Source organism: Solea solea, chromosome 5 (genome assembly GCF_958295425.1).
Source record: "Solea solea chromosome 5, fSolSol10.1, whole genome shotgun sequence".
Lineage (NCBI taxonomy): Eukaryota > Metazoa > Chordata > Actinopteri > Pleuronectiformes > Soleidae > Solea > Solea solea.
The window spans coordinates 26,720,844-26,742,154 of NC_081138.1; the positions used below are offsets into that span (position 1 = coordinate 26,720,844).

A 21,311-nucleotide genomic window follows, 5' to 3' on the forward strand; every position below is an offset into this window, starting at 1 on the left:
GAGGGCTCGCACCATATATATATATATATACATATATATATATATATATACACATACACACACACACTGTCTCCTGTAGTCTATAATGCAGCAGATGTAAGTTGTGATGTGAGTTGGACACTGTTTGACTGGCAGAGCCTTTTATGGCAGGCAGGCAGGTGGATGCTGCTATAAAGTCATACATAAGCTGTAGAGCAAACACAAGTGAACACTGCTCCACTGGTTTAATACGAGAGACACTCCCAGTTTCCTCATGATTACAATAAAAAACCGTGTGATGTGTCTGCTGACTAAATACTCATCATCTGTAGTGAATGCAACAAGCTCTATTACAGACTTCAAATCTAGTGTTTTTAAGACTAGAAATCACTCACAGTGCACAAACGTGCTTGAGAAACACTCATGAATGAAACTCAAGGATTTCCCTGAATTTCACAATTGATCAAAAATGGTGATACAATCCTGAGGTTGTCATTCTGAACCCTAGATTTTCTCTTTCTACTGTGAATTTAGTTTTGCTTTCTGTTTGTTTCTTGTTTCTTGATGAGGAAATCCTATCCAGGTTTGAGAAATTAACTACATCTTCATTTTATGCATGTGTTTATAATTGTTATGTAAAAAAACAGCTTGAGCTTGGAAACAAGCTACTTCATGTGAACAATCTTCAACATCTCACCCGAGTCTGGGAATGTTCTGTGTACCTGATCATAAAATCAAAAAACAAAGACCATATCTCATCACATGAGTCACTGGACAAAAATGTGTTTCATGCTGGCTGCGGTGAATCATAAACGAGGAGATTTGAGTTTGGTAAACAGAGAAGTGAAATAAAAACCGTCAGTATAGCAGCCTTCAGGGCTTTGTGTGTTATCTCAAAATGATCCTGTCATGCAAATACGAGTTCAGCTTTGACTGACAAGCACCACCTAGAGTTGAAAAGCAAAAAGCAACCAAACACTCAGCTACATCTTATACCCATCAGCCATTACATTAAAACTGTTTTACAGCAAACCCGTAAATATCCCCTTTACTAATAAAGGACTATTTTATTATCTAAGTTTTTATTAAATATTTTATTTGTGCTCCAGGACATGAACCAACGACTCATTTACTTTTAAAATGGACAATCAGACAGAGACTCATCAAAATGGGAGACGTCATTGTCCTCTGGGTGTGCTAATTCAAATGAATAAATAAAGTAGGAAAATGTGTTCTGTACTCACCTAAAGTGTTGTTTTTATTTCTATTCATATAAACACCTACAACACTACAAGTAACTTTTAAATTATGGACAAAGTATCTCAGGGTGTCTCATTACTGAAGTTTCCCTGCTCAAACACACCTGATTCAAATAAATGGCTCGTTAACAGGCTTCTACAGAGCTCATTGACGAGCATTTGAATCAGGTGTGTTGGAACGGAGCAGGATTAAGAAACATTAGGTTATTAACATAACCCCGGTTCTCTGAGTAATACAAGTGAGATGTCTCACTATGGGATGCACGCCCCTGCTGCAGCCCTCAGAAGCAACATCTCATGACGCCAATCCTGATTGGCTGGTAAACGGGTCTGTCCGCCTCAGGTAGTCCCACCTACTAGTAATGAGATTGTTGCTTCTGAGGGCTGCAGCAGGGGCATGCATCCCATAGTGAGACATCGAACGAAATATTATGGAAAAAGAACCCTGGTTTATATTGTTCATGAAAATATTCACTATCTTTTTTTTTTATCAAGGGATAATAGAATAAAATCACTATATAAATGACTTCCATAGATAATAAATACAAGCTAAGATGTAACAATAATCATTAAACTAATTGCAAATGTAAATGCTCTCAATCAGAAAAGAGAAATATGGATAAACTGGGTCAAAACATCTGACTAACACTATAAAAATGATAATTCAACTATGAGAATTAAGAGTATAACAGACGTGTGCCAGCAGATTAAATACTTTATTACAAATAAAAACATTGATCCACTTCACAATCATAGAGAAATGGGGAGACGCAACTTTTCAAGCATCAACATAACAAAAAACAAAAACCCGCCCTGCCCCCCAAACACACACAATTAAACAAAGTTATTGACAAACTCGATTAACACCTTTTTTTTTTACCTGCACAAACACTGCAACTGTGAAATACTGCCAATTTCCCCAAAACCCACCTGCATTCGTCAAAGATAATGAGTAAAAGCCGAGTATATACTGTATGTGAGCATAAGGCTGAATCCACAGCATGGAACACTGTTCATGGTCAGTCACACTGATTGTCAGTTGCCTTGTCAGCACGGTGAATTAAAAAGATGTGCAAAAAAATAGGGATAAAACACAAAAATCTCTAAATTATTGTGCACATATTGTGCGTTGTCAGTACAGCCAATAGGGAGAGACTATGTTAAGAAATGTCTACGATGGTTCACATTTAAAACCCCCCCCGCCACAGATTTTTGGTTGAGGAGCATAATTGATTAGATGCATTAGATGACACAGCAGAAACACAATAACACACTCCCTCCCCCCTCACTTATGCCAGCAGTGAGGTATACAGCTTGCATATAACAGTTTATCAAATGACTCGAGGTACCTTTACGTTTGTCGACACCTTTAGTTTAAAAAAAAAAAGAAATCTTAGTAAACAGTCTATTAAAAGATACTTTAATTTGAATCTGATGACAAAACACCAGTTATGGAAGAGGCATAAATGGTGAATTAAGAGCAAGGTTTTTTTTCTTTTTCATATACTGTATATACATTCTTCTCAGATGAAGCATTTAACCTTCACCCAGCAGGCTTACAGGCACCGTTGCAAACGGTCCCCGGAGACTCTCTTGTTATCCTTTAATTAGAAACGTGCATCTGTTGTTTGGCACTCGTTTTTTGTTTTTTTTCCACTACAATACTGTGCGACTGCTGCTGTGGCACTGACTTGCGACAGACGGCAGCAACGTCCACTCAAGTTCTGTGTTTACTGTATTCTCAGCTGTGGAGCAGCGCGAGTCTTGACAAATGCACTTTGGAAGTCCACGTGTGAATTTCACGAGTCTTTTTCTTTAACTACTGGACTGTTGGCAGTGTGCACATGTGTGCACCAGCCTCTGCCTGTGTGTCTGCACCTGCACCGTGCACCTGCTGAGACCGTAGGTGTGAAGCAGCAGGTGACGAGCCTTCGCCTGCACGTCCTCCCAGCTGTCGGCACAAGAGGGCACTGTGAACACAAGGGGGTCAGGATTAGATTTTGTTGGATTTCACATGTTAATGTTTATGTATGAGATGATCTAGGTATGATAGGGGGCGTAGTAAAAAAAGGCCGAATGTAAGTCGGCCAGAATCAAAACAAACGCCATTTTGGCAGGAAGCCTCGCTGTTCAAATCCATAGATGTATATAACAGGCAAAATGTCAGGCAAGTTATCTCTTTACCAGCTGTTAAAAAAGTGAAGATGGTGGAGCTGTTGGGATCCTAAAACAGTCAGTTACAAATAGGAGAACATTTTACCGGATCCCCAAAGATCCTGAGAGACAGCAGGGATGGATCACTGCTATAAAATGCTCTCAACACGAGCAGAAAAGAGAGTGATGACAACCGACCAGCAACAAAAGTTTGTTTTTTGTTCTGCTTGTTTAAAAAAGAAAAGAAAAAAGGGACCGTATCCAATGCAAATGCACCTTAATAGCTTTTATTGCGACATGTAAGCGCTCCAGAGTAGGATGCAACTTATGAAAATAAAAGCATGGTGGAGTTAAAGATTAAAATCTTAAAAATGGAATCCTTTTTTTTTTGTTAGAGAGAGAGAGAGAGAGAGAGAGAGAGAGGGAGGGAGGGAGAGAGAGAGAGAGAGAGCGAGAGATTGCTGTTGATGCAGTGGAATGTGAGAAGAGAAACCTTGCATTCAATCCTAGCAGATATGGGGAGCCGGTGTAGTGAGTGGAGGATGGGGGTGATGTGCTCGTGTTCACGCACTCTCATCAGGATCCTGGCAGCACTGGAGCTTTTGAATGCTTCTGCCAGGAATCCTGCTGAGAAGTGTGTTTGCAGTTGTCCAGTCTGGAGGAGAAAAAAGGCGTGGACGAGTTTCTCTGCGTCAGGGAGGGTGAGAATAGGACGGAGTTTGGAGATATTTTTTAAGTGGTGACCCGCGGTCTTACACAGGTGTTGCTCAAAGATCTTACACCCAGGTTGGTAAGTGAAATTGAAATTCAGGGGCAATGTCCTGGCCAGAGGAATGGCAGATGTGCGGGTTTGATGTGGGGTGCCAACTAAAATTAGAAATTGTGTGTGTTTATCAGGAAGTTGAAGAGGGTGGGTTATTTAAAGTCTGGAATAATGTTGGTTCTCACTGTTTCCACACTCCTGAAAAGCACACAGGGGCATTGTAAGGCTCACATATTCAGTCTGTCAGGATCTGCGATATATATTACCCAATGTGGGGGGATTATAGTGCACGGTAACCTGTGACAGCATGAAATTGGTGATAAGAGTCGCAGAAGAACTGCAGCTTCAATGCTGTTCTCACGCTCACAGTGGCTCATGACAGTAGCGAGCAAACATCCTGTGCTCCAGTTTAACTCCGATCACTTTCCTGTGTGGCTCGACAGGCTGCGCTTGAGAAAACTTTCTTTAGGTTTGTGGGGTTTCTGTTAAAACTATGACGCTGTATTCGCATTAGACAAGGTACAACTCACACCCTACAGCACTGCTATGGTAACTGAGGTCAGAAGTGAGCCACTGTGGCACACATGGGAACACACATGATACCACATCCTTTAGATTCTCACAGAAAACCTGACCCAACTCATAGACAGGCCATTGTAGGCAACAGAGGGGGCTGAGGAAGTCATGTTATTAGTCACGTTCATTCGTTGTGTCGTAATGTCATAGTGGAAAAAAATGTCTGTTCATGTCTTTGGTCTTAAAATTTCATAATCCTGCCAAAAACTAATAAAGATGATATACATCATTTATGTTATTCAGCTCCCTATGAATATGATGTGCATAATATCTATTGGAATTGGGCACTTTAAGAAAGAAAAAGGTATATTTGTTATTGCCTGTGTTTATAACATACGGTGAAAGGTCAGGGTCTTTTGAGAATCATTTGATTCACATTTATATGCAAACTTTTCTACACCTGCAGGTCTGGGCTGCTTATACTATAGCTCCCTCTTGTGGCGACTCTGAACACTGAAAAAGCTCCAGACTGAACCATTTTCCTTCTCTTTCCTTGTCAAGTAAAGGTGTAGCATCCTTTTACGGCAACATCTTGTTATGGAACAACTTGAATTTAAGCTGGGTCATTTTTGATACTTCAACAGGTCATTGTTTAACATGAACAAGGAACGAGGAAGAATTTACAGTGAAGAACAAGGAAAGGTCCAGCACTCGTGTTTCTTGCAGAATCACGATGAATTAGTGAAAACTGAACCGTCTCAAAACATCCATTCAACAGTGAACAATGATTTTTTCTGAGAATAATATGAGGAAATTATTGAGGATAAATGCTCATGGAAACTTCTAACTTCTAAGATCATAAAAAAAACCATCAGGTTCAAACAAATACAACACTTCAAGCTCTCATCACTGCTGTTTACCATGTTAATTAGATTTTCAGTAAATATGCAAACCACCCCGTCATATAATCAAAGTCTGAATCTGGATCCATAACAATATCTAATCATGTTTTCTTGGGCCAAATCCTACATCCCCAGACAAGTTCATAAAAATCAATCCTTTACCTTTTGAGTTATGCTGCCTCCAAACAGAGTAATCAGAAAATAAATAAATCTAAGTGTGAATAACTTTATTGAGTGAACTGTTTTACTCACTGAGCTGGATGTGCACCATTGCTGCAGTCTTGTCAGTGGTCAGCGCCCAGACATTCAGCTCATCGACGGAGTGGACGTCGTCCAGCTTCAGAAGGTCCTCTTTGATTCGCTGAGAGTCCAGGTGCCTGGGAACACCTGATACAAGTGACATCATTCAAGTACTCGGCCCACACTCTTCATACTGAACAACATGAAGGTTGAGACACACAACAGGACGAGAGCAGAGAGACTCACCCTCCAGCACGATGACGACTGTGTCTCGCATGATGCGGAATGTGGTGACGATGACCAGAACGGAAAAGATATAGGTGCAGATGGGATCTGCCAACTTTAACTCCGGCTGCAAAGACACAGGTTTCCATCACATCAAATGACATCAGAGGGGCATAAAATTACTTCACATTGTTGTGTTTCTATTGCACGTCCTGGGATTTAATCTAAAATAATCTCACTTCTAGAATTTAAGGTCCAGTGTGCAACTTTTAGGAGGCTTTATTGGCAGAAATTAAGTATACTGCACATAAATATGTTTGTCTTAAGTGTATAATCGCTTTAAAAGTTCTCCATACTTCATTCACTTTATGGAGAATGAATGATTAAATGGTATAAAGTCACGGGTTCAACAATGTACTGTTGGCCATTTGTGGGGAATATTAATGATAAGTTAAATTTTTTGTTTGACATACTCCATGCAAATGATTGTAGTTTGCATTTTAAAGTCAGACATGAGTGACATTATCATTTGAGCTTGTGTGCACACATTACCTTCACACTGTTCTGTGTAACAAGCTCAAACATTACTTTCAAAACAATAACTCTCTAAACTGAACCTTCCTCGACTTGGTCTCACTCGTATAAGAGGTTTATTAGAGCTTTATTTATATAGGAACTTTATTCAAATATCTTGGAAGGAAAATATAACACTTTAAAACACGCATCCTATGAATTCCAATTTATGTCCAAATAAAAAAAGTTTCTTTAACAACAAAAAGTCTATAAAACAAGTGTTGCCATACATGGCACATTATTCTTTCCAAAAAAAGCCGGGTTAGTACCTTGAAGCGGACGATGTAGGCAGCTATGAGCACACCGACACTCTGGACAAGGTCTCCCAGAGCATGTATGAACGCCGCTCTGACTGCTAAGCTGCCCTGCTGCTGACTCGACTGTGACCCTGGGGTGGCTGCCGGTCCGTGAGAGTGACCATGGCCGTGAGAGTGACCATGGCCGTGAGAGTGCATGTGACCACCTTGGTTTAATAAGAATCCCATTCTGTGGACACAAGAGAAAAAGAGTTATTTATTTCCAAGAAATAACATGATATGTATTTTTTTTGTGACTGAGAATGTGCAGTTATTTATTCATTGACTGACTGTGGTCAAACATTACACAGCCAGCTTCAGCAACTTAAAGCTATGAAGTGTGGTTTAAACAGTACTTTGTACTGTGCTGTTAAATTTTTTGCTGATACTCTACACTTGCTGGAATGTATTCAGCCTCATCATGTTGCTCTACTTCACTTCTGTATTTGTGAAATGCTTGTGCCACCAAAATTACACTGCAAAAGAAATGTAGGGGGCTGTGATTTGACTGGCGACCTTGTCCAGGGTGTACCGTGGCTTTCACCCTATGTCAGCTAAGATTGGCACCAGTGCACCCCCCCACCGCGACCCTCATGTGGAGGATAAAGTGGAAGAAGATAGATGGATGAATAGAGTGCCATCAAAAAGAATAAACCACCTGCTTTTTCTTAGTCTTTGCATATGATGTTTGCTTTTCCAATTCCAAGTCAATTATATGATCATCAGAGACCAAGGAGACACATTTAATTGAAATAGAGGCTTCACTGATAACAGTGGCACAATTGCAACTATAATGTATGGCCTGCAACCTAAGAGAGAAGCTTGTAGCACATCAATAACTACCCAGAGAGCCAGAAGAGTTAGTCAAACTCATTGAGCTGTAGCTTTGGGATTTGAATTTATACATAAATTATTTCATAAATTCTACTCCAATTCACACATTCTTGAGAAGGGCATCAAAGCTTTTTATGTTCTGTATCTTTCAGCATTTCCAACACTTGCTGCTACCTGCCTGTTACAAAGCAACCAAAAGCCTCATATGCTGTGTTTCCATCGTAATACAGTTTCAATTTGGTTCAGAACGGTGTGGTTTGGAATAGATAAGCCCTGGGTCAGGCTTGCATTTCAACTTAGAACAGTACCTTTACTTAGTAGGCGGGGCGTGATGTTGCACCGGTGCGAACAGCAAACGACAACATTGATCGTGATACAACAGACATCCAGCAGCTCTTTTTTTTCTGCTCAGTTTTCTCATATTTGTATGAGAATAGACTGCGGATGTTTGCCTCGACTTCTATGGGATATTTACATGATGTTTGTTTGTCGTACAACCAGTTGTCTGTTGTGGGTGGAGCTCCAACCTGACTGTATCATGTCATATTACTCTGGTACCCAAAGGGAAGGGTGCCAAAGAATTAGAATGGTTAATTTGGTTCAATTCCTCATGGTAACACAAAAAAAATACATACCGCACTGAACTGAACTGAACCAAACCGCTCCACTAAAGTTTTCTCTACACAAATGTTACACCAGCATTTCACTTACATCAGGTTGACAGCCACACCAACAGCTGCAGTGATGAGCATGACATCTCCATCTATGTCGAAGTCCTGGGTTACAGTCCTCTGAACTGCCTCATAGAGAAGTATGGCCGTCAGAATGTAAATGAGCACCACACTGAGGACTGCAGATACCACCTCTGACAAAAGGAAAAGACAATCAGCAGAATACAACACAACACAGAACTGTAAGCTTGTGAGTACACAATAAATGCCATGTTACCAGTATGGGCCAATTATATACAGTATATGTTATATTTATGTATGTAACAAGGTCATGTGCATTATATACAAGTGGGATCTATTTTACACTTAACTGTTTCTGTTTTTGACAAAAGGGGTTGAGATAATGTCCCTGTTTCTTTATTATAGTGAGGATGCCTCTACTCTGAACTGAACTATAACTATTTTGTTCTTGTTACCATGACGAGTGCAATTACAAACTCCAAAAGTGCCTTTTCTGCGTCAAAGTCGTTTGGCTCAGCTGCACACATTTATTGATTTACAAAGCCCTTGTTTCATAGTTTCCATGTTAGCTGCCAACCTGTTCTGTTCGATTGTTTACACAGAACGTGTTTGATTTTCAGTGGACCAAGTTGCAGTCCACCTCTTAAAGGGACATGACAGAATCCCCCTGCTGTGATCATGTTTTCCCATGATGACATTTCATATCCATCGTGCGTTGGGCAACAGCAAAAAATCATTTAGTCTGCATCTTTACTTCTCAGCCACTACAAAGCTTTGCATCTGTAATCTGAGCTGGATGAAACACTGCTGAGCACAGGCAAACCTCTGTTTGGCTCACTAAACAGAGCAGAGTGGAGACAGTGAAAGTGAAAAGAGGAAGCGTACCGAGGCGATGCAGTCCGAAGGTGAATCTCTTGGTGGGGGGCTTGGTGGAGAGCCACAGGGCCATCAACGAAAACAAAATGCCAATCACATCTGCTAGCATGTGGACGGCATCAGTCATAATGGCTAGGCTGTTAGACACGTAACCACCTGGAAATTAAAGAAAAGAGAATGTCACTTTTCGATATTTAGTGATGCAAAGATTTTGAAAACACAAAACCCAAGTTTAGGTTAGGTCGTTGGCTCTACATAGAGACACAACACAAATGAACAACTATAGAAACTGGGGAGCTCAGAGTTCAATAACAGATAATTGAATCAAAATGGAACTACTTCAATCCCGGTTCAACCTTTCAGTGTGGAGTTTGCATGTTCTTCCCGGGAGGGTTCTTTCCGGCTTCTCTGGTTTCCTCTTATAGTCCAAAAACATGCAGAGGATAACAGGACTCTAACTTGACCGTAGGTCTGAATATGAGAGTAAATGATTGTTCATCTCTGTATTTTGGCCATGTGATCTGAGTCTGGCAATTTTAACAATTACATATTTATTAAACTAACAATTAAGTTGCACTTAGATGGGTGTGGCTCCATTAAACAATAGCTTAACCTGTCATGAGCTATCAGGAAAAAAGAAGCTATTTTCCAGTCAGCACTTTTCCATTAGAAGCCACTGATTTCTAGAGGAAACAATGGTCCGCTGTATATTATGACAAAAAAAAAAAAAAAACATGTGGGGATTCTGACTGTGTTCTCCACAATTGTCACCATCACACTGTATGAAACAGGAAGTAACAGACTCTTGAAGAGTCGGTGCATTAAGGCTTGACGTCACATGATGGACCAACACAAAATCTGAGGGATTTACATCTTCTCCGTTCTCATAATCTCACAATTCCATTTGATTCAGTGAAGAATCGCAATGCATTGCATCCTCAGTGTTATTTATTAAGCACATGGCTGCTCTCACCAGTCAATACACTGTAAGCAGTCAGACATCAATTCTCTGAAGCACTCTATCAATTAAGAAATATTATAGTCTGTGATTTTGTGTCATATTTGAGCCTCCAACTAGTTGCTATCTTTCAGCCATTTGACTCTCTTCTCTTCTCTTCCTTTCACTCCTCTCACTAGAAAAAGGAGACTGTATATACTGCCAATGAATATGACATCGTACTTTTTAACTGGATATTTTTTTTGTTAAAATAGAATATTTTCAGGTGGAAAAATTGCAATGAAGCAACTTGTGTCCAAATATATAACAATATATTGTATTGTATTGTCAGTCATAGCATATTGCCACATTCGGGCCAATATATTATCTTTATATAATGGTTATGTGATGTCACTGCATCGATGCAGAATTATCCATGTCTTCATAACAATTATTAACAAAACAACAAAACTCTTATTTAAACTATTTAGACCCAAACAAGATAAACCAAATCAGGAGCTTTTCATGTAAATTTAATCATGTACCTGTGATGGACAAACTAAACGTGCCGTGTGGTTCCAGTTGTCTCTGCACCTACTTACCTATAATTTCACCAGTCATGAAGAGGAAATACAGCACAGCTGCAATGATAAGCCTCTTCATCACCTTCCTGTGCTTGATCAGCTCCCTCTTCTTAGTGCAGCTGTCACAGGGGTCCATGTTTGTCCTCGGGCTGCCCGAGCTAGAAGAGGAGTCAAGCAGGGAGTCGTCATCATCGTCTGCCACAACCAGCGTGTTCACCATCACTCCGTTGGATGCAGCCCCTGAAGGGTAGTCCGACATCTCTCCAGACACAACCACTTTCAGCTTGTTGAATTTGGGAGTCTCATCGTCCACCAGCTCTTCAGAAAAGTCAAAAGGTGCCGAGTCGCTCAGGTCCCAGTCCCTCGGCTGCCTCTTGAAGGCTGACCGCACTTTGCTGAAGAGATTCCCACCTGACATCTTTAAAGATCACGAGGGCGATATAAAACCAGACTCTCTCGCTCTCTCTCGCTCTAGGTTACTGTCGTCCGAGGTAATCATTCACATTTTTGTGACCGGCTTCACACTTTACCATCTTTGTACCTAAAGCAGCAACAACAAAAGAAATAAGTATATTAAGGAAGAGTTTTAAATGTGGAACTAAAGATTCATTACCCATGCATTTTGGGAAGGTGATAAAACTCGAGAAATTTGGTCAGAGACAGAACACTAATTAGTAAATACATCCCTTTCTGTTCTCGGGATGTGTTCCAAGGTGCAGTGGTATATCTAAGTGGCTGGATTATTTCATTTTCAGGAAATGTATTAAAGTTAATATAGTTAATATTTGAACATGGAAAAGACACAAAAACAACAAATCAATTCAACATGAAATCAAAGAGTATGACATGTTTTAAGGTCTAAATGTAAAAAATGGGTCTTTGAACTTGGTTCTTTGTTTAATTGCTATTTTGTGGTTGTTTCTTATAAATTTTTGCTTGTTTAACATGTGGTATACCTTAAAGTTATGGGTGCTTAATGTAGGTATGATTAATGTTGGGCTGTGTAATCGATAAATTATTCTCTAAATTAATCGTTTTATTGCTTGGTCAAAAAACAAAATGGCAGAAAAAGTCAAATAATGTTGATTGACGTTTTCAAAACCGCAAAACTATGACATTCTCAAATGTCCTTGTTATGATCTTGTTTGTTATATGAAGCAAAGAATCCAGATTTTTCATTTTATCATTTATCATTAAAAACAACAACACGCAAACTGATTTTTGGATTATAAAAATAGTTGAAAATTAATTTAGTAATAAAGTAATAATCAATTAAACAAATTGAATTGTATAGAAGTCAACAAATATTTGTTGCTGATGCTGATCTTTGGCAGCGATGGCCGATATATGACATTGAATTAAACTGCACTTTTAATGAATGAAACTGTGCTTGTGTCTCCAATCTACAGTTCTCTCATTTTTACAGTTTAGGATTAATAGAGTACACCTATTATATTCTATTATATACTTGTATAATTGCATAATATACATTGTAAATAAAAATAAGATATGAACTAACAGGCAACAGCAGCAAGTACTTAATCGGTTCACCTCTATTCTTGTAAGTAAACTGTCAATATTGTACCAAACGGATGTCAACCGCTAAATGTTGTTCTAATATGTTCTAAAAAATTGTAAAACATATAGAAACAGCCATCAGGACTTATAATAACTCTCTGTAATAAAAAAAAACCTGCTCATTTGCACAAGGCACATTTTCTCTCCGTGACATACGGTATGCCATTGCACTCCTTTATGCCATGCCTTTATTATTGCACTATTGTTTACATTACATTTTATGTTTACATTACACTTTATGTTTATAATATTTGTTTGTATTGCTGCTATGTTGAAACAATTTCCCCTTGGGGATGAATAAAGTATTTCTATTCTATTCTATTCTAAACGAAAAGAAAAGAAAGTGATAACAAACAGAGCATCATTCTCACGTTGGTACAGCTCATTAATCTCAGCCATGAATGTCACGGAATTGTGACAATGAATGTGATGAATGTGATTAAATCACTCACATGAACTGACAAACTTCAGTCCCTTTAAAAGAAAAAACCCTGATTCGGCTTTAAATCACAAGCTAGCCACGAAAGGATAGCTGTCTTCTCGTGTCACTTTACGACTAAAAAACGACCTAAATAAGTGATATAGTCTGTTCAGAAAAGCCGGGCGGAACTCTTACCTTCACACGGACGTCGTGCTTGTATGAAGTTGAAAAGAAAAACTTTCGTATTAAGTAGAAAACCAAGTGAGTCAAACACCACAACGCCAAACACCAAACACCTACTCCTCCTCCGCTGCACTCGGAAGTTGCACCAGCAAGTTTGGTTTCGCCCGCAGTCACGTGACAACGCGGATGTCACATGACGTTTGCTTGGACGAGCAAACAAAACAACTCTATCTTAACTGTGTTTTCTCTTTCTTTTCTTTGTTCAGCAAATGTGATCTCCTCACCACAAGCGCTGCCGCTGCTATTGCTGCAAGTGAACACATTTAAACAGGTCAGAGCACGCTGACTGAGCGGGAACGTGTACATAATTACGGAGCAGCTATCACTTAGCCGCTAAGCTATTGACTTCCTTAGCATAATTGGAAGCTCGATGTTTTTAATTCGGCTGTTAAAACTGCGGAATCATCGTATCTGTGTGCCTATTTTTTTAGGTTTTTAACGGCAGTCTGAGTCAACACTGTCGCTGCCTATGGAGGCGGACGGACTGGAAGATGAGGGACCCTCGTCTCAGAGTGAAGGTGTGTGTGTAGGTGTTGTCTTTGTAGAGTTGTGAAGACCAAAAGTGTTGTCAACACCATTGTGAGGAGGTTTTTTGACTCGCCCTCACAACTTCAGTTGTCTTGTTTCAGAAATAAAAATAGGTTAAGGTGAGGTATGTGTAGTTCAATTAATTTAAAACATGTACACAGCATTTTATAACGCTCAAAGTTAATTAAATCACACCTCTTCACTATTCTGATGCTCAGTTTGCTCTTCAGCAGATCGTCCTGATCATGTATACATGCCTAAATGCACTTAGTTACTGTCATGTGATTGGCTGATTAGATATTGGCATTAACAGGTTTTTCAACATGTCTATCTAACTGTGCTATGGCGAGGCGAGTAGCGCCGGTGGAAATGTGTCTCAGATATACATCTCAGATTGTACACTGAAAGTTCTCATTGTACTAAGATTATATGTGCTTTTATTGATTCCTCCATAGGGAAATTTCAAATAACATTAACCTTTGATCATTGTTTTCTGAAACATCTTGTTCAGGTCATTCAAATATACAGTACACTATTTACTGACTCATCTCTGCCTGGTCATTTATCTGACCTTTCTTGTAATTTCAAAATTCCTTGCCTCCTTTTTATAGCCCCTGCATTCACTCCCCCAAACAATTAACGTCATACAATTATTACTTCATACTCACTGACATGGAAAAAACCCTTATCAGAATTACATTAATAGAGTTCCTCAAACATTACAAATGTGGAGTTTCTCTAATAACAATTTGACATAATTACCATGTAAGCTTGTCATTAAAGACCACACTTAAATACTTCCACCTCCTAAAACTTTAATTACCACAGTGTCAGCCACTGATTTGTTCTTTCTGGAAATCAATCACTATGTCTTCAATTTTCTTTAGTGGTTTATTGACTATAAATTGTCTTTTTATAGTTTAAATTTTTTTTTTTTTTTTTTTTTGTATTTGACAGATTTCCAGTTGGCACATCAGGGGAGTTCAGACCCTGTAGACAATGTGTATGTGGATAAGGAAGCAGTGGATAAACTCACAGAGGGATTACTCTCTCACTACCTACCAGACCTACAGAACTCTAAAGGGGTACTTCAAGAGCTCACGTGAGTATTTACTTATGTGGCGCACTATGAATTATTACTATAAAAAACACAACTATAGATACTGAAATATTTCAAAATTCTATTTTTAGGTTTATGACTTTTTTTTTTAACTGATTGTCTTGTCTGTAAAATACCAGAAAATTATCCTCCATGATGTTGTAGACATCCTGAAATAATCAACAATCCAAAACCTCAATTTACAATACGCAACAAAAGAGAATCGAAGTGTTCTTACAACTACAGTGCATAACGTTTGGTGATTTTTCAGTCAGGTCATAGTTTGGCTCTCTCAAGCCAAACTATGACCTGACTGAGGGAGCATTTGTGTGTTTACAGCTGGGTGGGCGGGGCTAAGAAGTGTTTATCCCACAAAACTGCTGAACAGCCGGGGTTTTTTGAGCAGGAGAGTTCACTTCTGAAACTTCCTACTTCAAACTCCAACCTGTTTGCAGTTGTCTTGCTTTAAAAGCACAAAGTTGGCATAAAACAAATCACTTCCTGTGTGCAGCCAGGGAGGGTTGCCTTAAAAACAGTACAAACTGAAAAACACAGAGTTTTGTGGAGCTGATGTGTCTAAATAAAATAATAATGAATAACATAGACATTTGTTTGAATTTAAATGTTACTCACCCCAGTTGTAAAATGAACTTTTTAATTCAGTTGCTAGTAAATTCTCTTGCTGAGCTTGGTCCTGTGTGTGCCAACATAAGATGATTAGAAAGGAAGCAGTGAAGAGATAAAATATACCTCTGTCACTTCTCTGGAAACTGAAACTGAAACTGGAAAACAGAAAGACACTGACACACGAGGACACGAACGTACTAAGGCTGCACAGATAAACACACAGGATAAAGCAGCACTGGGTTAATACATTAAGCAGCTGCTTTTATTTTGGTAGTTCCAGTGTACTATTTACATGGTTGTCTGTGTGTATGTACTAAACCTTACATAACAGATAATCCCATGTTTTCTTGTCTCAACCAGACAAAATCAGCTGATATTGTTAGACACACTCGACCAAGAAGTCACAAAGATCAGCGACTGTAATGCTTTACTGGACCTGAATTCGCTGGTACGTGTGAACCGCAAATATAATGTTGGTTTTTGGGGCTGATTTTTAAATCAAGGGTGTTGTGTTTTAGTTTACAGAGGCAAAAGTTTACCACAATAAACTGGTGAGCATCCGGAAAGAGATGATCATGATTCACGAAAAGACAACTAAACTAAAGGTACCTGTCAGGATAGTGTTGTATTTGACGCCATGTTTGAAGACAAAGGAAAAAATGAAAAAGCTGATTAAATGTTTGCTTCTCTAAGAAAAAAGCTTTGAAACTGCAGCAACAGAAGCAGAAGGAGGCACTGGAGAAGGAGCAGCAGCGTGAGAAGGAGCTGGAGAGAGAGAGGCAGCTTATCGCCAAACCCGCTAAAAGAACATAGGATCCTGCAGCAGTATTGTCAACCACACAGCTGGTTTAACATGTTTTGCCTTATTTATTACATATCAACAGCCATTTTCCAAAGAGTGGGGTTGTTGTGACGTTTTTCTTTCTTTTTTTTGAAAATTCATTTCTTTGGGTATCTTGCATTTATTTGACATTTCACTGTAGAGACTCAGATCAGAGCAGAGATGAGCGAAGATGTCTTGGGGTTTTGGTGGTAACGTCATATACTATAAATCTAGTGGCCAAAACAAACCATTTAACCCCTCTTATTCTTTTATCATCATTATCCATCTTAACGCAGACATAGTGTAGCAACTATAAAAGCCTGAATGAAAACGCAGCTACGAGGCTGAGATGTTGAAGTTTATGCAGATGATTCAAGAAAATGATCAATGAGAAACTGTAACTGATGAGAAATCATAATATGATTCACAAAACAAAGATATATAACGGATGGTAATGGTGTGTGAAGTGCCAGTCAACACCGTCTGTCTATAACTTTCATGTGCCAGTGATCAGATTAAACTAAACTGAGGTTTTAGCTCCTACAGGTAGGCAGCGTCACTAGGAAGGTAGTGATTTGGTTGAGACTCATCCACAGGTCTTTAAAAAGCTGTTTTTACTGTCTCGGAACACACACACACACACACACACACGCTTTATACAGTATGACAGAAGATTTACATTATACTGAAAGGTTGTTATGGAGATATTGCTAAAAACCCTCGAAGATGAATGAGAAACAAATACTTTGTTACTTCCTGTGGAGAAACTGAATAGAACTAAATATTCAGTTTATAGAACAGCTGAGCAATATGTTGCCTATCCCAGTTTTAAAGCATTCTTACATTTAACTTATCAGTTTTAGTTTGTTCAGAATTATTGCAGGACTGCGTTATAGATAGTAAAAGTAAACATGAGTTTATTGCTTTACATTTCAGGAAGGATTCATGTTTGGGTGCAGGGTAATTGTAGTTGATCAGGTTTAACCCTGTTACCCACTGGAATATATATACATATCTAAATATGTATATATTATTGTAATATTTAACTTCTAAGGACAGAAACATGGCATATGAATTTATAGGAAGCTTTTAAAATAGGACTGGAGCGTGTCAAATGTATTGTTTGCTTGACTTTGAGGATATGAGTTGTTACAGTAGCCTGACGACTCGTGTTTATTCACTTTTATGATGACGCTCTTTCGTCGTTTTATTGCTGCACTGCAGTTGGAGCAAAGGTGTGTGAAACAGTCTGCGAGGAAGGAAATGTAAACAGTGTGTGTTTGCCTTGGTGAAACAGTTCAGTCGGTGTATGACGAATGTTCTCCGGGAAGGAGCTAAAATGTTTGGTCCTTTTTTTCCCCCTGAGATGAACAAAATCAGCACAAACCAAAAACACAAGGACTAACTCATCAGATGCTGGTATTTACAAGATCAAACCTCTAATACAGAAACACAAGCACTTCCCCCCCGAGAGCAGAACAAATGAGTCAAAGACACATCACATGACCAGGAGGAGAGACAGACCATTTACTATTTCCTCTTTATGTTTTTAAATGTTGATATACAGTATGTTGTCCCTGGGCTTCATATCCTGTTTGTGTTGAATGTTGATCTGTGCTAGATTTGACTGACTGTACTTCTGAGGTCCAAATAATTTAATAATATGTGTCAAACTTTACCCCCACTGTTACTCTGCATCCAATAATAATAATGAATGATAAATATTTAAAAAAGGCTGCTATGCACTACTTTTACCTGGAACGCCATTGTTTGTACTAGTATGTACTATATGAATATTAAAATCAATACAAACTAGTTTGTAGTAAAATTACCTTTTTTCCCATTTAGATTTGGACATGTAACCAACTGGGAATGTAAACAGTCTTTTCGTGATAAATAGCAATTTATGATCTTAGGGCTGCAACTAACCATTTCATAATTGATTATTTTCTAAATTAATTAGTTTCTTTGGTCTATAAAATGTCAAAACAATGTTGAAATTGTGTTTCTTTCTCAAATGTTTTGTCTATAAACTAAAATTCTCTGTTTGAGAAGAAAGAAATAATAGAAAATATTCAAATGTAAAAAGCTGAAAAATCAGACTTGTTATGAACTTGCTTTATTTTTTTAAAACCACTCACTGATTAATTCATTAATACATTTTCGAGATATTACCGTTTAATTAAGTAATTGATTAGTAATTCATGTTAATCCTATTGTCACTTTTGCATGAAGTTACATTATACATACATACTGTTCCAATCTTCTGTGTCCACTAGGTGTCAGCAGAGGTCTGTTCATTTCCGCATGCGTTAGTCTCTTCCATGGAAAATCAACATTTTTCTGCAGGTTTTTATTCATTTCTGCGCCACCTGGTGTTACTGACACACAACTACAATCACAAAGGACCCTGCTGAGTTCAGCCCCAATTTACAAGTTTGTGTTTGAATAGTCCGCGTCTTCAAATCATCACACAAAATAAAACATTTCGATTAAATTTGAATAGATTACATTCAAGTGGACTTTATTGACTTGTGATGCAGCAAAAAGGACAAAGGATAAGAATGAGTAATAAAATGACCTATTTAAACAAATTGTGTGCCGAATAGATCATAATCTACACAGGAAAACACATCTAAAATAGATATACAAAATGTAATTTTAATTGGTGGTAAAATAAGCATGTTAAAACATACGTGTAAAATATGTGAATCTTATTTAGATATTTACTTTATATACAATACACCTTTCAATTATTTTGGAAAATTAATCATGTGAAAATGCAGTGGTACAGGTTATAATGACACAGATTATATAATAAGGGGGGAAAAGTGATAGTGATGCAGACTGTAAGAATGTCAGGAATGGTGATAACGACAGGATCGTGGTTTGACAGTAGAACAGTGTCAAAAACAACCCAAAACAATTCTGAAGGTAGAACAGAGCACAAGGTCTGAGGCTGATTAACTTGTCCGTGAAGGTCTTAAAATGTCAGCACAGATGTTTTCAACAAAGACACATTTTTCTATTTTATTTTAATACCTTTGTCACATAGCAGTTACAAATGGACGCTTGTTGACATAAAATGAGGTTACATTCCTCCGTATCCCAACACAGCCGTGTGTTTTGCCCACTCCCTCCTTTTTCACATAAAGCTCTAATTTTGTCCTCATTTGTGCAGCGACAAAGTCAAAACCAACACGTCTGCCTGCGCCTGCCCCCGCTCACTCACAGCCATGCTCACTGCACAAAACTGTACTACAGTTGTGGCCAAAGAGGGTCCAAATTCAGAGGAAGGGGGCTAACCGATTTACGCTAAAGAAAAATGTGTATATAGAGTGTTTATGGTGAGTGAAAACCACATTTTCAATATAGTTTTTTTACAACCATGACTCTGTGTTTTGTTTTCTGTGCGTCTAAAAACAGTGGCTCTATATATATGAACGTCTTTTGCTATTTCTGTCATTCATTTCTTTATGAAAGTGGATTAGTGCTGCACTGTGGAGACCAAAACACGTCAATGATATAGATAGCTAGATAGATAGGTGGATACATACATACTTAGTTACTTACTTTCTCACTTAGTTACTTACTTACTTTCTCACTCACTTACTTTTTCACTTACTTTCTCACTGACGCTTATTCAATGAGTACATGTACATGCGCATACATGAGGCCCCCCAATCAACTTCATGCAGCAGATATCATGATGGAATATCCCGATCCTATCCTCATATTTAGCTCTTATAAACTGACCGGGCCCTCATGACCACACTAGACACTCAGTGGTTTTCCCTGCGTCCTCCAGTTTCCTCCCACAGTCCAGACACATGCAGAGGTTAATGAGACGCTCTGACATGACCAAAGGTGTGAGTGAAAGAGTGAATGTTGTTTCATGTGATGGACTGGTGACCTGTCCAGGGTGTGACCCTGTCTTTTGTCCCCTGCTGGAGAGAATGACAGACTGAATGACGTAAATTAATGTAACGACATATGACACATGGAAGCTGTACAGTGGCTCATAATATAACTGGAAATATCAGTGAATCGTAAATCTATATAGGCTATATATATACAATATATATATATATATATATATATATATATAAACGTGTGTGGGGGGGTTGTTCTGCATGTGCAGAAGAATACATTCAAAATAATATACTACATTCAGTGCCCTAGGCACAGTTTTAAGAGAACCCACACACACGTACATAGAGGCACAATAAAAGCATCGTTTAAATACTGTGTGCTGAAGAAGAAAAAGAAGGGGCTGGCGCCAAAAACACTGTTGCCCTCACAAAATGAGATTGTTTATAGCTACAGGGACAAAGGAATTGAGCACAAAATGACTGTATCCATTTATGTTGTTATTTATGGGTTGTTGTTTTTTAGATTTGTGAATGAAAATCTAAAAAAAAGTTTTTAAACTTGATTTAAGCATTCTGCAAGGCTTTATATAACAATACTATAGTACTATAGAAATAATTTTGTATAAGGGAGGTAATATTTTTGGTTTTAATATCTTATTTATATAATAATCACCAGATAGTTTGATAAAACAATGAGAAATAATAAATGTATTTTTCTTTTCAAGAACAGAAGCTCTTACAGGATATTAATGGTGTGTAGCAAGCATCTACAGTTTGTAACATTAAAAGATGTATTTTACAAAATAAACATACACAAATATATAACCTTACAGACATACCGTAAAGGGATGAAAATGTTTAGAAATAATAAATGTATTTAACATGACAATTATCAACTTTGATTTCACAATCATGTGACAATATCACACTAATGGTAGTCCGTAGTAATTCTAATCACCAAGCAATGGCCTAAATATTACTGTGGAAAAATATAAAATGACTGTAATCTCAATATAACCACACTGTTATCATTGTTCTAACCGGGCTGTAAATTGCATTAGAAATAAGGTGCTGTGACCATAATTATTACGGTAAAACACACAAAATAAAAATGAATATCTTTATTGTCCCCCAATTGGGAGACTCTGACGGAGTCTACAACTTATTTTACGTTAAGGATCGCGAAAAAAGTGAATTTTGAAAACACCAATTTTCAGCAAAATCTGGGCTACAGACCTATAAAACCTATTTTAAATCTGACAAATCAAGCTCAAATAACACCTAAATGAA

At 38.2% G+C, this 21,311-nt stretch overlaps 2 protein-coding genes across 2 annotated transcripts; one reads left to right on the forward strand and one right to left on the reverse strand.

The window, feature by feature from the left end:
- Positions 1-1,935: 1,935 nt before the first annotated feature.
- On the reverse strand, positions 1,936-13,163 carry slc30a4 (solute carrier family 30 member 4). Its single transcript, XM_058629622.1, has 8 exons — positions 13,025-13,163; positions 10,849-11,371; positions 9,319-9,465; positions 8,453-8,606; positions 6,881-7,097; positions 6,060-6,165; positions 5,826-5,960; positions 1,936-3,208 (listed from the first exon to the last, which is right to left on the reverse strand). The coding sequence occupies exons 2-8, from the start codon at positions 11,246-11,248 to the stop codon at positions 3,054-3,056; spliced, it is 1,314 nt and encodes a 437-aa protein (XP_058485605.1). The 5' UTR covers positions 11,249-11,371; positions 13,025-13,163; the 3' UTR covers positions 1,936-3,053.
- A 38-nt stretch (positions 13,164-13,201) lies between these two features.
- On the forward strand, positions 13,202-17,964 carry bloc1s6 (biogenesis of lysosomal organelles complex-1, subunit 6, pallidin). Its single transcript, XM_058629623.1, has 6 exons — positions 13,202-13,343; positions 13,504-13,590; positions 14,558-14,702; positions 15,687-15,774; positions 15,845-15,931; positions 16,020-17,964. The coding sequence occupies exons 2-6, from the start codon at positions 13,542-13,544 to the stop codon at positions 16,137-16,139; spliced, it is 489 nt and encodes a 162-aa protein (XP_058485606.1). The 5' UTR covers positions 13,202-13,343; positions 13,504-13,541; the 3' UTR covers positions 16,140-17,964.
- The last annotated feature ends 3,347 nt before the right edge of the window (positions 17,965-21,311 follow it).

Bases quoted from the DNA above. Each gene is read 5' to 3' on its own strand.
- slc30a4 (XM_058629622.1), bottom strand. From the start codon at position 11,248: ATGTCAGGTGGGAATCTCTTCAGCAAAGTGCGGTCAGCCTTCAAGAGG. The intron at 9,466-10,848 runs GTAAGTAGGTGC...TTTAATTTCCAG, and splicing joins CATGACTGGTGAAATTATAG to GTGGTTACGTGTCTAACAGC. The intron at 5,961-6,059 runs GTGAGTCTCTCT...CACTTGTATCAG, and splicing joins AGTCGTCATCGTGCTGGAGG to GTGTTCCCAGGCACCTGGAC.
- bloc1s6 (XM_058629623.1), top strand. From the start codon at position 13,542: ATGGAGGCGGACGGACTGGAAGATGAGGGACCCTCGTCTCAGAGTGAA. The intron at 13,591-14,557 runs GTGTGTGTGTAG...TGTATTTGACAG, and splicing joins ACCCTCGTCTCAGAGTGAAG to ATTTCCAGTTGGCACATCAG. The intron at 15,932-16,019 runs GTACCTGTCAGG...TGCTTCTCTAAG, and splicing joins AAAAGACAACTAAACTAAAG to AAAAAAGCTTTGAAACTGCA.